We start from the raw sequence: 24039 nt of genomic DNA, 5'->3' as shown, positions 1-24039 counted from the left end.
TTGGTTTTTTTTGCTTGCTGTTGCAGGTCCCTTTTCAAATTTGTTGCTAACTCAAAGCTTTTCTTTAAACTTTTTTCTTTGCTTTTTCGAGGGCCACCTTCTCAGAGCTGCTTCTGAACGCTGTCTCACAGGGCAGCATCAGCACCCGAAGAGCATCGCTTCCCAGCCTGCTTTCCATGGCCCCGTTTCTAGCTCCCCTAGACAAATCTGATTTCCCCGTGGTTTAGAGGTCTGCTTGCCAGCTAGGAGGCACTGCTGGCCTTCAACAGCTAGCGTAACTCCCCAYGCCTAACGGACCTCTAGCCCTGGCTTTTGGGGACTGGCTTCATTTTAAAAGCTTTACCCAGGTGATTCCACTTCACTGCACGGATGCATTAGGTTCTGCGTGAGTTAATTTTATTCATTGGCTCAGGGCACTGTAAAATAAATAGAGGGATGGCTGAGATTTCACGATAGTCTGAGGCTGGAGCGCTCAGATGAGGCAGGCAATGACATCCTTGAATAGGCCACCAAAGCCCTTATACGCACCAGCTGATTACGTGAGATTTACTGGTGCACGCAAATTCTGAGTCTGATCCCCTCTGTATTTCTGAAACTAGATCTTCAGTAGGAYGGTCACTAAACTGCCTCTGAATCAGATGCTTCCTGATGCTTCCTTGTCCGCCCGTGCTGGTTTCGAGGATGGTTGTGACGTATGGAGTCGATGCAGTTTCCATGAGTCGGTGGTGGAGCTTGTTGCTCTGAGCCTCCTGCCTTCGGTTCCCAGGATTTGGGGGCTTTTTTTCCACCGGCGAAGCAGCGGCGCGTCCTTTCTGCAGAGCGGGGAGGACCTGGAGTCGTGGTCTGTAGTTTGCACTYGGTGCTCGTTTCCGGCTGCTCGGCTGTCACATAACGCATCTGTGGATGTCGTTACTTCAAAAGTAACGTCAAAGCCAATCCTGGTGTTTGTGCAATCGTTTATTTGCTAATTCCTGTATCCTGGTGTTGCAGATGGGCAGAGGGCGGCTGCCGGCCTCTGAGCCCTCTCTCRTCTTGGGGGAGACCTTGCGACTCCTTTATGCCCCCATTTTTTCCCGGGYGTAACGGGAATGATGCTCGGTCTCGCCTGCGCTCCCTGACTGAAGCAGCAGTGATTCTCAGAAAAACCTCTCATGTCACAGTTTTGTTGTTCTTCCTGTTTCCGATGTATTTTTAGAGGTTTTCAGCTTTTGATTTTTGTATTCAGGAGGGCACTGGAGGTTAGTACGAGACTCGTGAGGCAGCTCCGAGACCAYGTTTGAATCAGAGATGCGTGCGGAAAATCTTTGCCGTCAGATTGTTCTATTTTTGCACCAAGGTGTTAGGAGGAAGAGGTTAGGCTTGTGTCGGAATTGATTGAGGACCCCTAATTAATTTGTTTAGCCCTTAATTAATTCTCTAGTTCTTACTTTATTTGTGTACTGTCGTGCTTAATTATGTGCCAGGACATCAGGAATCGTCCGACTAATTGCTGCTTTGTTGTTTTGAAAGCTGCAAGTTATTGCTTTGCAGACCTGGGCAAACTGTTTAATTAAGATGCGCCTGCCCGTTACTTTTTGAACTGCCAGCCCCCAGGAGAAGGGCAGAATTTCACTTTTCCCACCCGAAAGGGCAGAAGCTGGTGTGAAGCTCTTGCTCTACTGACATACATACAATTAAACAGAGCTTCCCCCTGCTCTTCGTCATCTCCCTCTCCCTAATCCACCTATCTCCGATGAGTTATGGTGGTTTGTATCAGCGGAGAGGCTGGTGGCATGTGTCAAACTTCTTACAGTCTCTCATCCCAAAGGGATGTGAGCGATGGAGACTTGGGGAAGTGCAGCTACTGCTCGGGCGAGAGACAGCCAGGTCCCAGCACGGTTCGAGAGATTTTAGTAAGAGCACGGGGTCACGCGGAGCAGAGATGTCATCGCGGGCGAGGGATGTCCTCACAGCCAAGAAGTAGGTTGCTCTTGCAGTGGCGTTAGCTAACCAAGCTGTGCTTTACCGTGGAGATGGCTAATGCTCTGCATATATCGGCAGCCGACTCTACGCAGAAAGGGTTCCTGTTGGGAGCTGGTGTTACGTGCTCGATGTTGGCCACCCCAGCCTGTCACCTAGCTAGTGAAATTGTTTATTGTGAGGGTTTTCGGTGCAGAGAACAAATCTGTAGGGTTCACTGAGAGGAGCATAACGCTGTTGTGTTCTGGAGACTTGGTGTCTCCAAATTTGAACAAGAAGGGGCTTAACCCTTACTCAGAGATGTAGGTAGTAAAGGGTATCTATGCCCGGTATTATTGTGAGAAACACAATTTACCTTCTTCTTCCCAAGCCTTACCCAGCTGAGAGAAGAGCTGACAGGAGATTCGCTACGAGGTAAAGGGCTTTGACGCCTTCCTTTGCCTTCTGGCTTCATGGCGAGGCCAAAAATCGCAACTTTTATCTTTGTCCTGTTCTGTCCCGTTGTTTGCTGGGGCAGAAAGAAGAAATTCCCACCCCATCAAAGAACCATAGATACGTCACTCTGCTAGCAAAATCTTTGACAGGTGAATTTTGCTTTGGAGGGGACATAGAGCAGGAGCCTTTGACCAGGGATAGCTATAATGTTATCGCAGGCGCTGTTACGCTGGAAGATCTAAACTCGGTTGAGCCCACAGACTGCAGTCTCCACGGAGATTTTATGGCAGCTCTACCGGTGAAGCAGAGGTGGATGGTATGAGTTGCCCCATGGCCTTGCCGTGCCACTCGTGGACAGCTTCAGCCTCTCTTGGTGTCTCAAGCATCAGCAACCGGGAGCTGAATAAACCCTAGTGAGCAAGATGCTGAGTTAACAGATGGGAGTTGCCTTCATCGGATGAACCTTTGCAATCCCCTTTCAATCCCACCCAAAATGGGCAGCTGCCAGTACCAAGATCTTTCAGCCAGCTACAGATCCTGAAATAGGACAGCTTAATTTAAGCCCTCTCAGGCAGTGAATTAATGCTAGCGTCAGTCACCAAACACACTGCGGTATGTAGATACGTCTTTCTGATATTTTCCAGATAGTGCCATGAATATGTGAGATATAATGTGGGCATAAACTGATCATAAATTGCCTGTTTAAACACCAGAGAAGTCTCCAAATTCAGGCCGGGTATACGTAGCTGTAGCTGCGGTAGTGGCAGGGAAACTGAACCCAGTCCCCTCGAGTCTGAATTTGGCGCTTTTATGATTTTTGTCCGCACTCTGTGGTTCCTCTCAGTAGCCACCCTGAAGGATTTTTCCAGGGGAAAAGAAAAGGCTGCATGAGACATTGTGATTTTGGGGTACTAAAGAAGGGAAAGGAAATGCAGTTGGAAAAGAGAAGTGTGACAAAACCTCAGCCGCGGAGGCTGGGTTCGCTCCGGACTGAATTCCAGCTCCCACGCTTGAACTCTGCTTTGAGGCCGTTGAGTGGATCATYGGAGCTGCTGGAAGAAGGATTGGGCTATCTCCGGATCTGTGGTCCATGGTTACTATAGTGATAAAAATAGCGTTAATGCTTTTGGTTTCTCCCTCGGCTTCCAAAGTCAGCTCAGCAACCAGAGAAGGAATAGCGGTGCAGTCCTGGTGCTTCCTAACTCACTTGTCTGTTGAGGTATCAAATGAAATACTTGCTTAAGTGTCTTCCAAAGTGAGAATGATCTTAAGCAGGTGCTTAATTGCCTTAATAAACAATTAATCATCTAAATCAGTGCTGCCCAGTGAATGTACTGGGTGTGGGTAGCTGTCACTGGGCCATAATATGAAGATAAGGGATGTCACTAGAGACAGTGTCCTTTATACCGGAGAGGTGTGTCATTAAAAAAAATACAAAAGGAGTGGGGAAAAAAAAAAAAGCAAATGCTGAATCCCAGGGCCTAATCCAAAGGAGGTTAAAGCTGGTAGAAAGATTCCCATCCACACCAGAGGGCTTCAGCCCCGGGGTCCCAGCTGAGCCTGCGGGGTTGGGGTTCCCCTGGGAAACCCTGATTTAGAATTGATGTATAGAGAATTGGGGTGCTGGGTTGCTTTTGTATCTGCACGCAGTTTCAAATATGTCACTGAATATTTTCAACAAAGCAGTTCACAGGCTRTTTTACCACAATTTCCCCCCAAATTCTGAAAGTCTAGTTTTTTACCCATATGCTTATTTCTTATTTTCCATCTCTTGCATTTGAAACCTTCATAAAATCAAATATTACCTGTTATCTGCCATATTTAATGCTGTCCCAGGATTTTACTGAAGCAGAATAGAGGCAGCTAATAGAGTTGTTTGCCTCGGGCAAATGTGCTGGAATCAGGTTAGGAATTTGGGATCTCGGCAATGAATCCTTAAAAGGGTCTAGTGACTTGGAGAAGCATCTAGAGTTCCCGCGTGAACTTCAGATCTGGAAACCCCAAAGAAATTCCCACAAGAGTCCTGTGCCAGTGCTTCTTGCCTTGACCAGACCACGTATACGACAAAAACAGTCTCTTCTGGCATGCTTTTATCTGCTCAGTCTTGACTGAAAGCTAGAAGGGTGGGGAGAGGGGGGAAAAGAAAGGGAAAAAGGAAGAGAAGGGGGGCTAAACTTTCTTTAAATGAAACGCCTGCTTTCTTTTTTATCTCGCATTAGTGAGCTGAAGGCCTGGTAACACAGATATTTTGATAGATAGGAAGAGTGGTCTGGTAGTTAGAAGATTAGCGAGAGAGACAGAGTGTGCGTGTGTGTATGTTCCTCTCGTTCGGGAGTGTAAGGAGCATTTGTCACCACAAATCATCTTTGATTGCCGAAAGCTGCGTTCGTATAGGGCTCACCCACCCACCACCCTCAAAAAATTAGACATTTGTTATATGACATGAATTGAGATTAATTAGCGAATATTAACCCATCAAACAGCACAGAAACACATTTTTGGAAGCAGTGGTACTGCAGCAGCAGTGGCTTTGCAATAGTTCTGGTTGGAAAGTTTGCAACAAAACGTTGTGGGTTTTTTTTTCCCCCTCCTGGAAAATGCCAGTTTGTCAAAAACAAAACTTTTGTAGGGCTTTTCAACTTTTCTTTGGAAAATTGCTCGAAGGATGGGATGGGATCTGCTGGTAGAGCGTCATAGAGGGTAGCCAGTGGGTCAGTAGTCTGGCGCGTGGTCCAGGTCCAAATTCCTCTTTCTCACTTATACCTGGCGCATCCCCTTTATAGGAGGAAAAGGGACTTGAGGGCAGAAAGCTCACGGTCCTTACGTAAGAATAAGTGCACGAGCCGGGGAGGGCAGGGCAGGCCAACTGTGTGTACCAAAACACGAGTCTTTGTCCTCAAACCTCTCTCAGCCTTCAGGACTTCGCGAGCAGTAGTATTACTGGTTCCTGCAGCAGAGTGTATCCCACAGGGATGTAGAAACTTCTGTCTGGGCCCTGGAGGAGAGTTGTAYGGGGGAAGGATATTCCTGAACCACAAGCCGTGTATCCCGCATTGTGTTTTCCCAGGTTTACAGCCAGCAAAGGGGCTCCAAAAGAGGTGGCAATGTCCTTTCTCCCCGTTCGTGCCAGCCGTCTCCTGCACACCCACGCTCGTGCTCCTCACGCTCATCCCTGAGCAACTCAGCTCACCAAGTAGGGGAGCTCGGAGTATCTGGAAGTGTTGGTGTCCTTTTTGCCTCAATACGTTTCTGATTGTGGCAGCAAATTCCTTTGCAAGTAACAGRGAATGATCTTGATGTATTATTCTCCTCCTCAAAATCTCGTCTCTGTACAGGGGTGAACCCTTGACTTTCAGAAACCTCTTGGCAGACTGATGAAAACGAAGCTGAAGGGGTGTCGTAGAGAACAGAAGCCTGCCGTTTGGTATTGACCGGGGCCGCGTTGCTAATCATCGTGCTTTTCTCATCCTCAGCTAGCGCCAATATCTGCAACGTTGTCCTGATGAGGCACACGGAGCTGGAAGAAGGAATTGACGTTTTGGACAATAACGGAAACATTGTCGGATCTTCCAGAATTGCTGCAAAACACGTATGTACCTGTGATGTTCCTTGCAAGCACTCGACTTAAGCGTGGACACAACTGGCCTTAAGGCTCAACAAATCCCACAGCTGTAGGAATCGATGACTTAGAAGCTAGAAATAGATCAGAGTAACCGATCATGCAGGAGGAATGCTGCAAAACTGACTGTTTGCTTTGTACCCGCGCTTGCAGTTGGGTATGCGCAGCACTGCCCGTGCTGCTGGACATAGAAATTTAGAGGTGACAAGCTGGGGTATTGCTCTAAGTGTCATTTCTGAGCACATGATCAAGAGCACATTTGTTTAATCGTAGGGGAGACCAGAGTCTCCTGTCTGAAATATTAGCTGCAGTTCCTGGTACTGCTCAAGGAAGTGAAAAGCAGAGTAGTTTATCTTTGGACCTGTTTGCTTTTGAACGTGACATCCTGGGTTTCCCAAAAGTCCCAAAAGTCAAGGCTAGGTAGCTTCTTCTGAAAAACAGGCTATAGCCTTGGCAGAAGTTGGGGCTTTGTGCAGGAACAAGCTTGCCTTATGCAAGCAGACCCAGTAGCTGATCATAATGGTCTGGGAGTGTACAGATTTACATCAGAAGGATCCTGTGCTCCCCTTATGCATTCACAGCCTTAGGATTTCTTTGTGGAAACTTGTAAGCAGTTCATGTTGAATATGAAGCAAAGATAACTTACACCTTTTTCTAAATGAGGAAGACTTCATTTTCAAGCCGAGTAGCTTTTTAACCCTTGCCGTGTCAAAATTGCTTTAACAATTGCCATCCAGAGCTTTATAAGGGTGGCCAGATGTTTTTATTCTTGTACTAACACCTGGTTTGTTTTCGCCTGTAACCTTCTACTCTCTACCATCTGCTTGCAATTATTGCGTTTTCTTCCTTTTTACATAGTTTTGTCTCCTGAGCATCATCTGATTGTTTGAGGCATGTTGTTTGCAAGTGGGCTTTAATCTGAAATGTAAAGCATGTACAGAAGCACACGCCCAGGCAGAGGAGTTAATAATATAATGCTTGGCATTTCTCTCGCTCCTTCTGTCCAAGGCTCTTAAGGCACTTCATAGACAGCAATTAATGTACAGATTTACAGTCTTCTGCAAGAAATGGGAGATCTCTAATATATCTCCATATTGTTGTTTAACAGGGAGCTTAAAACAATCTGTTGAAGGGCTCAGAGACACTTATTTGAGCCAGTTTTCCTCACTTACATTACTGGCTTCAAGACCCTTCTTCCTCTCTCCAAGCTAATGGTCTAGGAGAATACAGACAAGACAAAAAATAAATATTAAAAATGAAGGTACGTTAAGTGTCATTTAGGTGGAGTTTAAGCATCAAATTTGGGACCCTGAGAACTTATGCTCAGCTGCCATCTAATCCTGATGGTTCTTCCCAAATAGCGTAGTACTTGGTTTTGTAGCGTAAAATTTGGCAGGTCCTTAGTGTTGTAATTTACGCCTCTCCAAGACCTTCTCCTGTTTTGGAAGGTTTGAACGCTTCGAGTCTGTTCAGCGTTCCCGTCCAGGATGCTCTGCCTAGGTCTCGCAGAGAGCCACGCGTACGGGCAGCGCTCGGGGAGCCTCAGGCAGGGGACTGGGACTGCACATAGCTCAGCCTGCACGGGGATATTTGACCTTACAGAACAGCCAGACAGCTGTTCTGCCTTTTTTTTTTTTCTACCCCCAGGCAGCACTAGCGTATTTGTGTGGGAATATGATATTTGAGCACTTTTGGTCATGTAGGTGAAATGGGGAAAGCTCGGTTATCTCTAAAATGCGGAGCCCTGCGCCCTGCGTTTGGGTCTGTTCCTCTGCATCTGCGACCAAACCTGGCTGTAGCCCATCCGTTGTAGCAACGGAGCAAAGACAGGTTGTGTACAAATAGCTGATAGCAAAGTTGGAAATGCTTGTTGATACGTTCATTCGCATATGCAACACAAGAAAGGCCAGCCAAGCCATTTCCATGCCTACGCGTTGATTGCTCAGTGCAGGTACRTCCTGAGATTCGTTTTAAATGTCTTGGATTGGTGTGTTTGTTTTTCCTTTGCAGGCACTGCTAGAAACAGCCCTGACTAGAGTGGTCCTGCCAATGCCTATACTGGTTCTACCTCCAATTATTATGTCCATACTGGAAAAGTAAGTGTTGGGTAGTATGAAAGCGGGGGGYTTTTCATGGGGAAGGGAGAAAAGGTCCTTAATAAGTGTTATTCATTGATATCGTTTAGCAGTTGTCCAACAAAGACTTTTTTTTTTTGCTTATTACAATTTTCATGTCCCAGCATCTTCGACCATTGTTGTAGACTGTTCAAGTGTTATATTGGTGTTGTTATTTTAAACCATCTTTCTGAGACTCTGTAACAGTTTGAATAACCCTATTCTATAGGGTCAGCGTGAACCAAAATTCTCTGAATTCAGTGGAAAAGTGTCCGTAAGTTTTCAATCCTCTGTTTTGCAAACATTAGAACTGCCACATGGGGTCAGACTAAAGGTCTCTAGCATGATACTCTCTTTCTGACAGAAACTATCAGTGGATAAATAGGGAAAGAGGATAAGGATTGAGTCAATCGTACTGCTGGCGGCTTCTGTGCCCCATGCCAGGCTTCAGCCTCGGGGTCCTGCCGCTGCTGTTTCACAGCCAGACTGGCCGCRGACGCACAGCATCGGCGCAGGAGCTCTCTGGGGTGTGCTGCTTGCATTCAACCCGCAGTCGGGAACGTAGGGACACACTGACCAGGCTCTGTGCCTGGACCTTCTTGGCCATAGCCACTGCAGGACTTGTCTTCTGTGAACTTGTCTAGACCCTGTTTGAACCCCCTTGTACTTTCTTTAAGTAACATCCTGTGGCTTTGAGTTACACAGATGATTACGCACAGCGGGGAAAAGTACTGCCTTTTGTTTGTTTTAAACTTCTCTGACCTTTGAATTGGCAGCTTCCTTCATCTCACCTTGTGGGGGACTGCAAAGAATAATCTCCTTTCACCTTCTCCATTCCATTCGTGATTACAGGACCTCTGCCTTGGTTTTCTCCTTSCTGCCTGTCATCTATATTCCTGGGTCAGTCCGGGGTGTGCCTCCGTGCTGACAAAAGGGAAGGGCGACGGAGCACTAGCCTTCACATATTCAGCAGAAGTTTGCTTTCCATCRTTGTGTAAGCCAGAGTCTCTCTTGATAGATGTCTCTGTGGAGCCCCAGTGCTCCTCGAGAGAAACGCTGCATTTCTGGTAGCACTTCTGGAGAGTGGGCAGGAAAGGGCAAGGTTATTTTCTCGTGTCTAATTATCCCATGTCACTGGTTTCTAACAATGAAGAAACCAAAGAGCTGTGTGCACTGGCTGTTCTCCCCACTTTGCGTTCCTCCACGGCAGCGTTTTCCTCTGCCCAGAGATGCTGTGAGCACTCACTGTTTGGAGTCTGGCTGGTGTGTCCTTACGGGCTTCCTACTTAGCTGCATCCTCGCCTCCCGTCAGACCAGCTCATGCAGTGCGAATGGCCCTCGCCGGGGCATGGATCTCCCTGTGAACCTTGGGAGACCGATTACTGCACTGAAAGATGGGGATGCTAAAGGACTTGCTACCTTTGTCGAGACAGTCAAGCTGGAAGCACTTTTTAAACAAACTTGTTGATAATGGCTGCTCTAAAGCACTCCACTGACAAAGTAAATAACAATTAGGACGATTAGGTATTGACCCATAGCTTTGGTTAGCCTTGTTTGCTCTTGTAAAAATACCCTAGGGCAATTCTCTGTCCTTAACAGAGGAATTGAGGTTTTTTCTGCAAATGTTGAGTCTCATTTTTGGTGTCTAAATTTAAAAAATATGTACCATAAGTATCGCTATAGCACCTAGAGTCTCACACCAAGGCCAGCTCCTCCAGTGAGCTAGGTGTGGGGCAGAAGTATGGTAACAAACTCTAGTTTGGGAACTCTAAAGTAGGTGTTTTCGGCCCTCGCTGGCTAAGGCATGTTGTTTTCCTCTCTTTTCTCAACGGATTGTGGTGATGTCCTGTGTCAAGGCACAGTCTTGGTAACACTTGCTGCAAGCCACTGGTTGGAGACGGCTGCTGGAGAAACAAAAGCAAGAAGGGTAGCTTCCAGTCCCACGAATTTTGTGGAAAGCGTACGATTTCACTTCATGCTGCCCCTCGATAAAGCCTGCATCAGCACTGCAGCCTTTTCCTGCTCCATGACCCTGTGTCCCTGCCAGCCTGTGGTCCATCAGCCAGGGATCTAACCTGCAAGATCACGGAGCTAGAGAAAGCCCGTGGGGTGTATTGCACCGAAGCGGGGGAGCAGGGGCAACCCTTCCTGCAGCAGGTGGGGTACGCACACCGACACCGTAGCACTAGCAGCACTCTTCCCATCATTTGAGGCATCAAATGCTTCCTTCTGTTGCATGATCTGATGCGTGTGGCCTCAGGCGTAAGGGGTGAGGAAGGTGGAGAGGTCTGGGTTGGTGTTATTAGTCCAGCTTTACAGACTGAGGATGGAAGGGAGCGTGCTCCACTGGGGAATCACTCAGGAGTGACTGTCCCTTACTCTGACATATCTTGCTCAGGGCTTGCTTGATGTCCTGTGCAAGAAGAACAGGAGTTGTCCTGTTTCTTTGGACCCTACCACCTCGACAGCTTCCCTGCTTTAAACTCAGATGCATGATTCTAGCCTTTATAATCCCATCAAAACTGCTTTGCTGGTGTCAGTCTAAAGGACCTCTGTTTTCGTCTGTCCGCATGCCAGACACTTAAGAAATGTCACAGATTTGTGATATTTCCTACCACAGAGATCTTTCTTTCAGTCTTTCCGTAGCATTAAGGCCTTTTACCAAAGTGCCTGTGTGTGTCACTGCTTGCTTATCAAGGCCCTGTGTTCCAGTTGAGCTGTATCTTGGTGATTAGCTCATCCAAGAAAGGTCACCCCAGAGAACAAACTATTTTATGCCTGTAATTCAAAGGCTCTTTACTATTCTGGTTATCAACACAAACGCACAAAAATCTGTATGTGCAAAAACACAAAGTTCATAGGATCCAAGTCAGTGAAGAATTGTCTCCAACAGGAAACGCTGAGGACCATCATGGGTCTTGCTAAGCATCTGCAAGCTTAAATAAAACTATTAGTAAAACTTTCTTTGCACTTGTGGGCATGATAACTTCTGTTATAATAGGATGCAGTTTACTCAGTGTAACTGTGCTCCAGGCAAGAGTGCTTGAAATTAATTTTATCTGTCAAGCAAACGTGGAAATACAGGAGGCTGTCCTCGAAAAGTTGTCATTTGAACTGATAGAAAGACCTAATTAAGGTTTGCATGAGAACCCTTTTCTTCTCACCTCCCCCAAATGAGGTTCTGTAGATACAAAATATACAGGCACTGATTTTGTCTGCCTAATTCTACTTCAAACTTTGTGTGTACTGTTTTATCTTTCACTAAATACCTTTGGATTCCTGGAAGCCTGTCAATGAGTGACAACAGGCATAGGGAACGGGGTGAAATTTGGCCACAGAAATAGAGGTTGTGGTCCAAAAGATGCTCATGTGCCCATTATTGCTCTATGACATGGAACCATCCACCTGACATGGAAAGCATCCCTTTCCATATCTGAGGGATTCATATTCCGGATACTGACCCATAGATCCCTTGCAATGGTTACCGAAGGACACAGCCAGATGGGAAACTGGATTACAATCCAGGAGATATAGGACACTCAAGGAACCCAGAGAGTACCCACATAAATTATCTGTGAGACAGTAGCCCAAGAGAGAGTTTGAAGCAGGAGTGTTTTGGGTTAGTTCAAAAACAATAAAAAAATTAGATCTGTCCCAGCCAACATTGCATATTTCAATTTTATTTTCCCAGTTTGACTGGGGAGGGGGCTGTGAAAAGTTCAGCTTTTTAAATTTAGTGCAATTTTAGTTAGACTAGGACTTTTAAAATGAGAATCATATGAAGGCATGTATTATCAATTTATTTATAGAAATCCTGACAGTATCTATAAATGAGAAAGATGAGGGTGACAGCTTATTACTTGATGGCTGGAGATCTGGAATCAGAAGTCGCAATCTGGATCCTGCGTTTGAGGCTGTGGTAAAGAAGGAAAGCGACTCTCCTGTCTCGTGTAGAAGTCCAGGTGTAAATGGGTGACAGTGCTGAAGCTGTGTGGGAGTTGTACCACCTGAGGAGCAGGCTGTGGTGTCCCAGCAGTGGTTTTCAGATTTATAGAAAACCTGCTCCATCGTTTTTGTCTTGGTATTTGAAAAGTTTTATTTTAAGTGGCCAGTTCCTGGTCGTCGTCTTTCCACTTGGATCCAGGTCTTTCCTCTCTCTCAGCCATCTCTCCATCTGCATGTTTTAACTCCCCCAGCTGCCTCTCTCGTCTCTTGTGCCATTTTTTTCAGCTCTCTTGGCTTCTCTCGTCTCTTTGCCTGCTGTGTATTTTAACTCCCAGGGCCGCCTTCTCTGCTCTCCAAGTAATTCAATGTTACCTCCCACTGCTGAGCTCCGTAGCGTTCCATTCTTTCCCCATGTTTCATGCATTTCCTGCTGCTTGGACGCTCTGTTGAAGCAGCTAACATATAGAATCAATGTTTATTTTGAGACTGCATATGCCATGCGGGGAACACGGTGTCAGTTATTTTGTGCAGATGTATTCTCATTTAAGTTTTATAAATAATATCTATGTTGGCAACTTTAATACAGAAAAATATTGGTTTCACATCATCTCTAAGATGAAGAAAACTCATCTATAGGATGTAGCTGACTCTAGAGCAGACAATGGAAACTTCATTGCAACCTTTCTATGTGATAGAGGTGCAGGAACAATTACGTCCATTGCATTAAGTTGGACCTCTTGTACCTCATACTTTTTCTGTTATTCAGATACTTGTGCAAATCCTTTTATCTGATAGTTATGATGGAATTTGAGAAACCGCACAAGTTTCTTGCAGAAAGCACCAGCCATCATCCAAGCCTTCTCCAATAGTCTCTGTCCAGCTTCCTACTTCTTGCAGAGTTGGAGCCCATCATCCAGATGGTCTATTTGCAGACCATCTGGGCTGTCCAGGTCTGTGTGTACGTGCAAACTCGGGTTCCCCTGTAGCCTGAGCTCTGCGGTGGGAAGAGCCCAAATTCAGTGGTACTAGGTTCACGTGGTCTGGATAAGTGGTGGACAAGCCAGCCACAGCTCAGTCCACCACCAGTGTCTGCTGTGGATGCTGTGGACTAATAGCCAGCAGTGGGGATAGGAGAGTGTAAGTCACAAACTCTTTATCTGTAAGCCTTTTCCCCACCTTACAATAGAGGCGACCTCAGAGGGTCTGAAGTGCAGAAGGCCTGAGGATGAGCTCCGAGAGCTCATGTATGTCAGGCTAGACAAGAGAAGACCACAGAGCTGACTGTGTGAATTATGGAGGGGAGATAAAGCCAGAACTGTTGGCAGGGGGCAAGAACTGTAAGAGAAGCAAGGAGCAGAATGGTTGTGTCCCAGAAAGAGGAGCTTTTCTACTCTTTCTTCATCTCCACGTCATCCTGATCTTGAGGCTTGCAGAGCTGCTAGCACCGCAGTATGTCAGCATCCTCACACACCAGTTGTCAGGGCTGTTTTCCCATAAAGCTCATAAAATAAGGACATTTCAGAGCTGCTCTGGCATAGCTAAGTCAGGCTAACAGTATAAAGAGTTTCTCTCTTGATAGATAGCCAACGCTCAGCTCATGGCCTCATGCTCAGCTCATGGTGGTGGAAGGGAGCTTTCTTCAGCTTAGACCTTGTTTTTTGCTGCAGAAGTGTACGTGAAGCAGGAGGGCTTCCTGGAGCTTGTGTTCATGCCCTTTTGCTGGAGATTTTCTTGTGGCAGCGTTTGCAGAACACTCCCTACCAATGTTTTTCCTCCTCTTAAGTGCAAAGTCTCTCTGTCCGGCTATGCCTGCAGTGAAGTTTGTTTGAACTAAACAGCTGACAGCAGTGACACCTTAAATTGTTATGGCTGTTACCAGAGTAAACATTGAAACTGCTCCCTTAATTATGTCAATCAAGCAAAAAAAAAAATACCCCACCCTCACTCCGTCTGCATCCGCGCGGTCCCTGGAGGGGGCACTGCGGGAATAGCCGGAGCAAGAGATGCTCCCTGGAGTAGACAAGGCCCTGGAGGATGGCAGGTCGCCGGTCGGGGCTGCCGACCGGGACCCTGCTCACTAGAAGAGCCGGTTTTCGTGCAGTGCCCCGAATGAGCGAGGAAGGTTTGCCGGCTTGGAAAGACCCTCGGGAGATAGCAGCGGGGCAGCCCCGAAGCGCACGATGGCCGCAGGTGGAGCGATGGGGTACGTTGCTCGCTCTGAGCAGAATCGGGATTTGGAGTGAGTCGTCTGGGATAAGAGAGTAACGCCAAACTCTGTTTTCACGGCAGAGGGCCTTCGGATATCCGGGGCTTTAGCCTCCGGTGCTTTTCTTACCCCGCCGGCATCCTCGGCGTCTTGCAGTGTATGTATTAGCTTTGAACCTGTTTATACCAAACGCTACAGAAACCCCACAGAATCTGTCAGCTGGGAGACTTTGGTTAACTCCTGTCATATTTAGTTTAGCATCTGACACCTCCTTCTAGACAAATACAGCTCTGGTTCGCTGAACCTGATAACTCCTTTTTAGTACAGCAAGTGACTTCCATATGGAATAAATTACAGTACCTCTTGAAAAACGCCAGAGGCAGCTGCCAAATTATGCAAAATTTAAACCACTAATGAACAATGTGATGAAAGTTGAATGAAGGTGTATTTACAAGATCTACAACACACTGTCTCTGTGGAGCAGATGTACTGTCTGTACAAGTATGCGTGTGTCTGTGTATATACCTACCTACATGCACACTCATGCATATTTAAACGTTACCCTTAAGGTCTAGCTGTTTTAGGTATATCTGTTAACAGTAAATGCTCCCTAAGATCAGTAAGCCAGAAGGTCCCCAACATGTTACTCCCTTATTTCTATCTGCCAGGCAAATTTCATGACAGCAAATTATAGAAAGAATAAGCATTAGGGGATTTGAAGGAGAGTAAAGAAATGAATCTTTTAAAAAAAAAAGGCTGGGGGGGAAGAGACAGAGCGAGAGGAAGGTATTAGAAAAATGCATGTTCTTGTGCATCCAGAGAACATTATATAAGCATTAATCATTTGTATTGGTCCATAGCAAGGCAGAGGATTGGTGCAAAAATTTGGCTTCTAAAATGGGAACAACAGCACATACGTATTACTGTCTTTCTGCAGCCTTCAAGCTAAAGACCTTGTCTTGGCGCAAACCTTTCAAGCCTGTGTGTCCCGTTTGGATGCCAAAGTTTAGTTCATCAGAGCCTGGCCAGCTCTGTCCTGTGGACAGGACAGTGTATAAAAGTACTTTTGTCATGTAAGAATAGCTCTGTTTACTTGGGCAGAATGACTGCTAAGGTAAGATAATATTCACCTTCGTGTGAGTATAGCAGTCTGGTTCAGGAGGTGCTAAAGGCAACGTTGCGCTCTCCGGAGGATCTAAAGGTCTGGACCTCCACACCCATGATCTAGCCTCCAGGTAGAGCGCGCAGTACAAAGCAGTAACATAATTCACTCTTCGACAAATGGAGATTTGTTTCGTTTAGTTATGGTTTGCTATAATACAATACTCTGCAATTAAGCCATTAGGAAACATCTAATCATTCGCTTTCATCGGGAGGGGGAATGGTCGTGGGTGAAAGAAGATAGTTTTTGGTTGTATTTGACAGGTAACAAAATGCAGCATTGAATAATTAACTAAATTTTCTTCCAAGATCTGTGTCGTGAGCAGGGATCCTAGGGACCGAAGAAAAGTGACCTCTCAACTGATTATGAGTCATTTATTCTGAACTACACAAATTTTAGAATCYGAATCCCAATTAAGACATTACACTACATGTGTTAATTAGTCCCCTCCCCCTTTAAAATCAAGCCATAACTCTTCTTAATTAGGAGGTTAGCCACTGTAATTTGAACTGGCCTGAGTCTGAAACACTCCTGGAAATCACACCTGGAGGCTGTACCACGGATCATTTTAAATTGGTTTAGTTTTTACTTGGGTGATTATAAGGTCCCCAACAGGGCAGTAATTAAAGAGGGTGCAGCTTCCAAATTAAAGTGTCAGGGTGGTATAAGCAGTGATGTCTTGGTTCTAAACTGTACTCCAGGGAGGCTAGAAGGATGCTGGTCTTGTGATTTTGCTCAGCAAGGGCTCTAATGGATCACGACGTTTTAAGCATAAGAACAAATCAGCTCCAGCAATTGCCCCTCTGCGTCCCAGGGACTAGTTGTCACAGCTCATTGCTGGCAAATCTTGAATGCCTCATGTACAGAACAGCAGTCTGCGAGTGCGGTTACTGTATGGAGCAAGGAGGCTTGCTTCCCTGACCCAGATGAAACACTCGCAGACTTCTGCAAGGGTCTTTTAGCTTAAACCCTGTTCAATTCAGAGCAAAGTAGCCAAATACTGGAGAGCAGAAGCCTGGCTTTCACGGTGCGAATTGTTAGCATCGATTCTGAGTTGCTTATTAGTGAGGAGTTAAGATACCGGCGGAGTTAAAGGTCTGGATCTTGCTTTCCCGGTTCTCCTTCCCTGCTTCCACCACACCTTCTTGAGATGAAGACAACCATTCAGCAGTCATTGCTAGGCAAGGGCAAAGAGTCTGGATGTTCAGACACGCACACACAACCTGCAGCAGGATAACGAGTTCCCACACATCAGCTGCTCTGTTATAATCCATCAGGTGCATGCTCGTAGCCTGCAGGAGATGTGAAGCAGATGGGGGCTGAGGTAATCTGTTATCTTGCATTTCCGGCAGGCTCAGGCTGCACAGGGAGATGGTCCTCCAAAATAACGTGCGTGTGTGCGAAAGCCCTTAGGTTCGGGGCCGGCAGCATCCCCTGATGTGGATAGATTGCTTCACTCCTTTTGGCTGGGGTCCTTGTGAATGGCACACAGTTGATTAGAAACATTTTTTGAAATCCAGTGATGGGAACCACAGTGCTGTTTAGTGGTTAATGTCATCTGGTCATTATCAGACCTTCCCTGCCCAGGAGAGCTCCTCTGTTGTTATCCCACTGGAAAGGCATTAACTAGCAGGTCTCTGCCCACGTTTGATGGCAGGCCACCTCGAGGCATCAGCATCATCTAGGCACTGTTGGTTAGGCCGAGGAGTGAAGAGAGACACACTGGGACTAAGGCAGGAGCTGGCGGCCCACTGGCCAGTCCAGCTGACTCTCTGTATTGCTAAAGTCTGCTGAATACTTGGACAAAACCCACAACCAAGCTGCTCTCTCTTTTCAGTATTCTCAGTTGTTTCCGATTGGTGGAAAAAAAATTGAATGACAGGTGTCATTTTGGTGAAAATAACTCCCCAACAAAACCCTCAAGGATTCTATTTTTCTCCCTAAAGCATCCAGTTCACACTCATTTGCAAACTGTCTGAGGTCCTGTATCCTGTAACATACTTAAAATACCAGCTTCTATCGGTTGAATGTTGTCCATGTCATTCAGTGTTAATTGCATCATTAGGGTCACTTAATGGGTCATTATCAGAACTTGACCTTGCAGATATCTTTAAGCGTTTGCTGTTAACACATCTTAAACTCATAAATATCCCCTGGGGACAGCTAGTGTGAAAACATCCTTATCACCCACTCTAAAGATGTTTGATTTTTAACAAATTAAGATATTGTCAAGTTTACTACTTTATTACGCCATTAACAAAGTCAAATGCCTTTTTCAGCACCATTCTGCTACACAGACGACAAAGTCCTCCGTGAAGTATGTCTCTCGCATCGTCTCCAAAGCCTTAATGCAGGCAACACCTGCATAAGTCCACATCACCTTGTGCGTTGCTTACTCCAGTGTGAGACTGGTTTGAAGTGGGGGAAGTGTGTGTGAAGTTACCCTGTTTTAATTTGGGAGAACTGAGCGCTAAAGTTGCCCGTGGCTGTGTAACACCACTGGGTGGAAAACCACAGTGTGCTGTGCTCGCACAGGACCGCCCCGGGGCTGGATCGTGCTCTTCTATCGGTGAACCTGTTCTTATTGCTAGAATGACCCACAGAGAAGGATCCTAGAGGACATGAAAAAAAAGCAGGAGAACGTCATCCTTTATTATTCGTGATCTGTAAAACGAAGGGCTAGAGTCGTAGGTCAGGCTGAAGGTCTGGTCTCTGCACAGGTTTTAACACCATTTGGGGTGAAGGAGGCCAGCGGGTCTGAGCAAATGCTAACATCTGTTCGGATGGCGGCAGGTGCTATTGTGGTCTATGGAGTGAGCTAACACAGCCTTTTCTTTACAGAACATCCCTCCTGAGGTCCCGTCCCCGGATGATTCTCCCAGTCCAAAGCCTTGTGTGCCTCGCTGCCTTTGGCCTGGCCCTCCCCTTGGCCATCAGTCTCTTCCCGCAGATGTCCGAGGTCAGTACACGTCCGGGCAATACTCGGGGATATCTCAAAGCTGCTTTGGGATATACCTTTCTAGTGAGCACAAAAGAACTGAACAGAAGCATCTTTGTTCCACCCAACGAACATACTTTTGAAGACACAAGGGAGGGGACCGCGTGATCCTCCTCCCTTCCATTGCGTTCTGTGCTCTCCCCCAGCAGTGATCTGCTTCAGACCTCTCCTGTACGGAGGATGTTTAGCATGTAAGGTAATTAATTAGAGCACCAGGGAATCGTGGGGCAAACGAGTTGGAATAAGAGATTGCTGAAAGTATATGAGGATAACACGCTGCCTGCCTGATCCTCAATCAGAAAAGTGTCTCAGCTGGCACTGTGGGTAGCTGTCTCCTCTTCTGGTGACGTCCAAGTCAGATGTGGTCAGATCACAAGGCAAGTGATGTTTGTGTTTCTAACCGATGACTCTTGCTGTGAGAGTCAAGCTGGGCTCTTCCTGTCTTTTCTGTGAACGTGAGCTTAGTCAGAATGGAGCTGCATCAGCCAGAACATGGTTCAGCTCCCACTCTCCCAGGACAGTGTTGTTTCCTTGGTATTAACATAGTCTGTCCATCAAGCAAACAGTTGTAACAAGGATACACATTACGAGCAGGTGTACTTTCCCAGAGTTTCTTTGAGGATTTCTGCCTTTTCATCTTCTAGACTGTATCCCCAAAGACACAGCCTATGGAGCAGGGGTTGTTGGGGCTTTGTGTTCCACACTGCATTGTCGGTGCTTCAAAATAATATTTTCTCTGGGTCTGAGTGATTTCCAGGGGAAAAAACCCACAATTCTGCACCAAGTGGATGCTGCATATTATAGCCACTAAAATGCAAGAAGGAAGATAGGATGAGAATTCTGGAATGGAGCTGTTAAAGAAAAAGGGAACAGGCAGAATGGCTAATTAAATCATTTATACCTAAGTTAGTTGAACATATTGTTAAGCTGCAATTTTTTTTTTAAAGTCATTAATTTCAGTCATTCGGTGTTTGGAGATTTGCAGGTTATAAACCAAGGGAGGATCACTATTATAAAATGATAAAACCTCTGTCAAACAGGGCAAAGGACTTTAATGGTGTTCTTTCTGTTTGAACTAGAACAGTTGATCAGAAATTGGCATCACAGTCTTTGCTATGTTATTCCACTGGTTAATTCCTTTTTTCTAGTCTGAATGGGTTTATCCACAACTTCTAGCCAGGGAATCTTGTTGCACACTTGTCTGCTAGACTGAAAAACATATTATGAATTTTTTGTTGTCCCTCTAGTTGTTTACAGGCTGAGATAAAATTGTCCCTTAATTTTCTCTTTAGGAAGCTGAATATATCTCAATCTTGGAGGCTCTTGCTAAAACACGATTTCTGAAGCTTTAATGATTCACACGGCTCTTCCTTAAACTCTTTCTAATTAGTCAACATCCTTTGGGGGTCATTTACATGAGAACCAGACACAGTATTCCAGTAAGAAGTTGTGCGCAAGTACCAGTTGCAGGGGCAATGTGATGTGCCTACTCCTACTTGAGTTCATACATCCACAGAGCATGTTAGTCATTTTGGCATGAGCTCCCGCCTTGGCTCATGGTCCATCAGTTATTTGCTGTGTCCTCGAATTCTGCTCAGAGTTTTTGGCTATGAAAGGCAGGGGAGTATTTCCAGGTCCAGCACCCATTCAAGGTATATGCCTAGCGTATGTCCGAAGTTCGTTTTGGAAGGATATATCATCCCCTTTGCAGGGAAAGGAACTGCAACACGCACCGACAGAAGGTAGCCATGGCCTTTTCTGACAGGTCTCCTTTCAAAATAATCAGGGAAGCAGGACCATGGGACTTACCACCGAGCTCATTTACCCCAAAAGTTACACACTACCACTGTTCACCCAAAAGAGTGCCCCATGCTGTAAGTACAGTCTTTGCTTCCAGAAGCAGCTTTATGTTTGACCATAGTACAATGCACATTGACTTTCTTTCCACAGATCACCATGTGATCCCAGTGTCCCTGTACCAGTGACCTGTGCTCTTAATTATTTACCACTTTCCCAGACTTTGTGTCTTCTCAAACCTTTAGCAGCAATCACTGTATATTTTCTTCCTTGTCATTGGCAACACACATTTAATAGTGTTGGCCAAACCAAACTTTTCTTTCAACATAGACAAGAAACTTGCCCTACAATTCCCTTTTGAAATTTAGTGCATTTCCAGTATTTTCTGTAGGTTCACCCAGCATCACCTGAGTCTCTGAAGTAGTGCCTGCTAAGGTCAGCAGGGACTAATGGTTTGGTACCAGAATCCAAGGCATTCGGAGCTCAATACTTTCTCAGAGAATTTGGGCTCTGCAGAAATAACTATTCATTGTCTTAGGTTCTCTAGCTATAAAATGAAACTCAAGAGCCCTTTCTGCCTGTTTCGATATAGTCTGAGCTTTATGGATGAAAGATATGCTATAATGTGTAGTGTTGGATATTGCAGCTTGAAAAATTGTGTTGATGCTAACAGCTGCATGAATTCTAGCGCTCTCTGACACAAGGGAGGATTAAGGTCTAGCTTCCTTCAGAGAATATTGCAGGCACCAAGCAATACTGAAACCATGCAGAATCACTTGGGAATGACCTTCTAAAAGCAGATGAAATGTTATCTGCAGTGTAAACATGAATCAGTGCTGATTAGTAGATCAAACAGAAAGACGTGCTCTCTGCCCACACATCATGTCAATGACAAGAAACCATTACAGCTGGTGGTATAGCTCATTGACTACTGGGGTCTCGGCTCTGGTCAACTGGAGTTATCTCCGCTTGCACAGTTGGACCTTTTGAAGCCAAGGAATCAGGTTCTCTAAAACCCAGTCCAATCAATCTTCCAATCATATTTGCATTCACTGTAAGTGTGTGTATGTATAAGGTGTTCATCCCATTCTGCAGAATCTCATTGAGATCTCCTCAGGGGTCGCTACTTTGGGGCCATTCAAGTGAGCAGAGTAAGTGACTTATCTGAAACAATCTCTTCAGAGCCATTTCTTCACAGTCTTGGATAGGAAACCTGGTTTTCATTCCATAGAGCATCTCTCAATGATCGTGTGACTTTTTGATCATTCATCACTGATCCATGAATGCCTCAGACAACTAAGATAATAGACTTTGCCAAATGTCTGGAAATTGACCCTATTCCAAGTGTTCTCCTTCTCTTTCCGTATATAAATATAGGTATGTATGTATGCATGTATTTGCTTTTTTCATAACTGCAGTCAGTGAAGCAGCTATGAACATAACACTACTGAGATGATGCTGTTGTAATGAGCTCTACCCAGGGAGTAAATTATTAACAACAAGAATGTGATAGGCGTGTTCTGCTCCAGAAATATGATTATGGTCTGAAGAGCAACCCTTCAAGGAATTGTAAATGAGCCAAATTATGCCCTTAATCACACATTCACAGTCCTTTTTTCTTTAGTCAGAGAGCAAACGCAAAAGCTGATGTGTTATTAAGCTCTGGTTTTAGCATTGGAGCTTGACTGGCCTCCTTTGATCCACTCCCCTAACGGGGTTCTGAGCATGCTTCAAACTTAAATTAGTTTTCAAGCAGAATTAAAGCCTTGCGATAGATTTAGTAAATGTCCCAGAGAAATGCAGGCACCATATCATGAGCCACCAAAATTTTCCTTCCCTGTCTTGCCAAATACCTACTTCCCACTTATCTATAAAAAAGGTGGGTTTTGACATATTTCTTGAAGATTAGTGGAGCAGGTAACCTGGATGCATTTTTAGAACCCTACTAGTACTAGTGAAAGAATGAGCCAGCCTTGCCATGTCTGTGAACTTCATGCCTAAATGCTCCCATGGCCAAAAGCCTACAAGACACATATCGCACAGCTTGGAGAGCTGAGGAGAGGGAGAACCCCAGGAGTGAGTCAGAGGCAGGAATTGGCTCCCTGGGAGTCCCATGTTTGGTTGTGGGTGACCTGGCAATGTGGGCACTGGCAGCCCCTCTTGGCTCGCTGCTTCTCACAGTTGGGGAGCAGCCTCAGACCAACATGGTCCTGTTATTGCTTATGTGATATCCTGGCATGGAAGCCCCACTTGAACTGCTGATGGCTGATGCAACTCAAGAGCCACAGTTTCACCACCCTCCTTACTGTCTTTGATTCTGCTTATACATCACTAACAATATACATCAATATACATCAGCCATAGCTGCTTCAGAGTCAGTGGAATTGTACCTGCTTTAAGGCAACATAAGAGAAATTATAACCCAGCTCTGATTGTATACCGAAACGTCACTATGAACTAAATGAAAATCACGGAGCTGAACCTTCATGTACTGGGAAAGATAACGCGTCCAGACCTTCTCTTGGGTTGGTATTTAGACAGACTAAGACCTCATATTTTCCTTGATTTGGTACAGATGGAATCCACTTTACTGTCTACAAGCGTTCTCCAAAATTACAGCTTGTTTCTAGGTGTTATGGTTTTGAAGATAGCCTTAAAAAATAAAAACCTAGCATCAACCGTAAAGTCATGGGTCCTTGAGTCTGAGCAAACTTCATATACTGAGCTATATACCTTTCATCCCAACAGAGTGTTAACTCCAGTATCTAAATACATCCATATGCATTAAATAATTCACTACTGTTAAGTTTAGGAGAAACATCTAGTTAATGCATTTAGCCCACACCCTGAAACTGCCTCCCAAGCCCCCCAGGGAATCTCTTTTCTAGCCGCCTATCCTACAGCATCCCCACTGACAACTCCTACTCAGTTATGCACTGCCAATAGAAACAGCTGTGACAGTTCCAAACTGAAAATGGGACTTGTGTAAATTAAATTCAGTGTAGCAGCAAAAGAAATAACCATGGGGTTGCTCCACTGATTTTCCACTCTTTGGTCCCTGCTCATCCAGAGCATTCATTTTGCAGCACCAAAGAGGACTCTATTGGACTTGCAGGGTGCTGCAAACCCGCAGAAACCTGCTCATCCCACACCCAGTACGCTCAGTGGTGCTGATAAAGAAGGGTAAACCCAGGTGAGAAATGGAGCTAAAGCATCTGTGGCAGGAGTTGATGGCAGAGAAACCTTTGCACGGGCTGTGTTAATACACGTGCCCTCATCACAGGTTAAGTTTAAAGGGCCTTTGTAGCTGGTTAGGGCAAAACAAGCCATCTTCCGAAATTAGGCTGATTTCAGCTGAAAGCCTTTTCTTAAAAATAATCTTCCTTTTGGATCTCCAGGACAAGGGGAATAAACAGCCTAAAATCCAAGGCTGAGCTATTGTTTTCCAATCTGTTTTAGCCTTCATCTTGTTGGCAGGCTGCTTTAGAAAAGCAAAAGGTTAATGAGCCAATGTGCAGTGGGATTATTGCAGTAAAGATGACAGTGAACCAGTAATTACTAATTAGATGCAGTTTAACAGGAGGAACAAGTGAAATCTCCTCTTCACCAACTGTCAATAATTAGCAGATTTGGTGAGGTTGAAATGTGTCCACAGTTAAAAGGCTGATTTTTTAATGAAATGGCACTTGACAAAAGAGCTGTATGGAGGTCACAGCCATAGCCCTCGAGACGCTTCCCTATACCATACTTAGGAGGGAAATCAGATGCAAGACAGCAGGGGGTCCCCATGAAACCATTTCTCCC

At 45.5% G+C, this 24039-nt stretch overlaps 1 protein-coding gene across 8 annotated transcripts in view; it reads left to right on the top strand.

Moving 5' to 3' along the window:
* The window catches only part of SFXN5 (sideroflexin 5), a 109565-nt gene that overhangs the window by 69954 nt on the left and 15572 nt on the right, over positions 1-24039 (top strand). For all 8 annotated transcript variants that reach the window (XM_026072764.1, XM_026072766.1, XM_026072760.1 and 5 more), the window contains 3 exons: positions 5868-5983; positions 8024-8109; positions 18282-18399. In XM_026072764.1, coding sequence (XP_025928549.1) covers positions 5868-5983; positions 8024-8109; positions 18282-18399 — 320 coding nt within the window. The remainder of the gene's footprint in view (positions 1-5867; positions 5984-8023; positions 8110-18281; positions 18400-24039) is intronic.

Source organism: Apteryx rowi, unplaced genomic scaffold (genome assembly GCF_003343035.1).
Source record: "Apteryx rowi isolate R43461 unplaced genomic scaffold, aptRow1 scaffold_35, whole genome shotgun sequence".
Classification (NCBI taxonomy): Eukaryota; Metazoa; Chordata; class Aves; order Apterygiformes; family Apterygidae; genus Apteryx; species Apteryx rowi.
This window is presented reverse-complemented; position numbering and strand designations above follow the sequence as displayed.